Source organism: Mus caroli, chromosome X, assembly GCF_900094665.2.
Source record: "Mus caroli chromosome X, CAROLI_EIJ_v1.1, whole genome shotgun sequence".
Classification (NCBI taxonomy): domain Eukaryota; kingdom Metazoa; phylum Chordata; class Mammalia; order Rodentia; family Muridae; genus Mus; species Mus caroli.
Genome location: NC_034589.1, coordinates 31978928 through 31980247, shown reverse-complemented (window position 1 = coordinate 31980247; position 1320 = coordinate 31978928). Strand labels below are relative to the sequence as shown.

Here is a 1320-nt window from a genome sequence, read left to right as displayed (position 1 = left end):
GCTGTCCTGGAACTCACTCTGTAGACCAGGCTGGCCTCGAACTCAGAAATCCACCTACCTCTGCCTCCCAAGTGCTGGGATTAGAGGCATGTGCCACCACTGCCTGGCCACAACATTGCTATTTTTAAAAGTACAGATCCGACTTTCTTAACAATGAAAGAAAAGTTTCTGTAGTCTTAATAGGTTATCGTGTATCCGATGATAACTTGTTATTTTTGTTTATAAGTGAGTATTATCTGTTTTGGTTTTTCATTTCCCTCAGAGACAGCTGTACCTTTATGATTATTAAGTACATGTGCCAACTTAGAATATGACTTGGTGAATATTTTCCCTGTGGATAAATCAATTACTATAAAATTACACCATTTTCATTTTCAGGCTTTTGGAAGTACCATTGTTATTAATCCTGAAAAAGATAAAACTATGGTTCAAGAATTATTGGACTTTAAAGATAAAGTTGACCATATAATTGATACCTGCTTTCTGAAAAATGAAAAATTTATCAATGCCATGAAAGAAGCATTTGAAACATTCATTAATAAAAGACCAAATAAGCCAGCTGAACTAATAGGTATGTTTTACATTCTCTTCTGGGTGTGTAATGTTCTTTTATTGATAAACTCTGAGGTAATATCATATTGTACCCATTCCTGGTTTGTTTGATGATGTTTAGCCAGTAATACTAAGTCTTAGAAGAGACACTAAGGATCTGGATGTGAGAAAGAGTCTGTCAAGCTGAACAGCGTCTCATAGTCTTTATATTGAGCATGATATAAACTCTATGTCAGGTAGAACATTGGGTCCCAGTTACTTTTTGCCGCAGACCCTCTGGGTCCCGTGCCTGCGTAAAACGGTTCTCTAGAGTAGATGGGCAAAGATTAGGACGTGACAGACAGACAAACACACAAGAGAGGTGTTGAATCTGAATGTAATGTCTGGTTGAGCTTAGACTAATTATATTACAGCGAATATCATCAATAGTAAAACATAACAGATACGGTACATTGAAGTTTCCCAGGTGCAAAGGGAATGACTGCAAAGTTTATGCTAGGGATCAGCATCCCTCCAGATGCAAGAGGAGTGACTTCAAAAAGACTATGTTTATCTTAGAGATTAGCACCTGCTGGGGTTTCGTACTTTAGAGTTAATTGGGCTAGAGGAGTTTTAACCCTTGCCTGGCCTCAGGAATAAAGTAGTGTCAAGGACTTAGGCCTTGTTAATACTTATCTATGTCTGGAGAATTCCCATTTTTCAGTATAGTAACTTAATTTGCTGTTGGCACGGAATATAGTCTGTAATAAGAATTTCTATCTCAGTGAG

The 1320-nt window shown here is 37.5% G+C and overlaps 1 protein-coding gene across 3 annotated transcripts in view; it reads left to right on the top strand.

Moving 5' to 3' along the window:
• The window catches only part of Cul4b (cullin 4B), a 101444-nt gene that overhangs the window by 86384 nt on the left and 13740 nt on the right, over positions 1–1320 (top strand). For all 3 annotated transcript variants that reach the window (XM_021154130.2, XM_021154129.2, XM_021154128.2), the window contains one exon: positions 379–571. In XM_021154130.2, coding sequence (XP_021009789.1) covers positions 379–571 — 193 coding nt within the window. The remainder of the gene's footprint in view (positions 1–378; positions 572–1320) is intronic.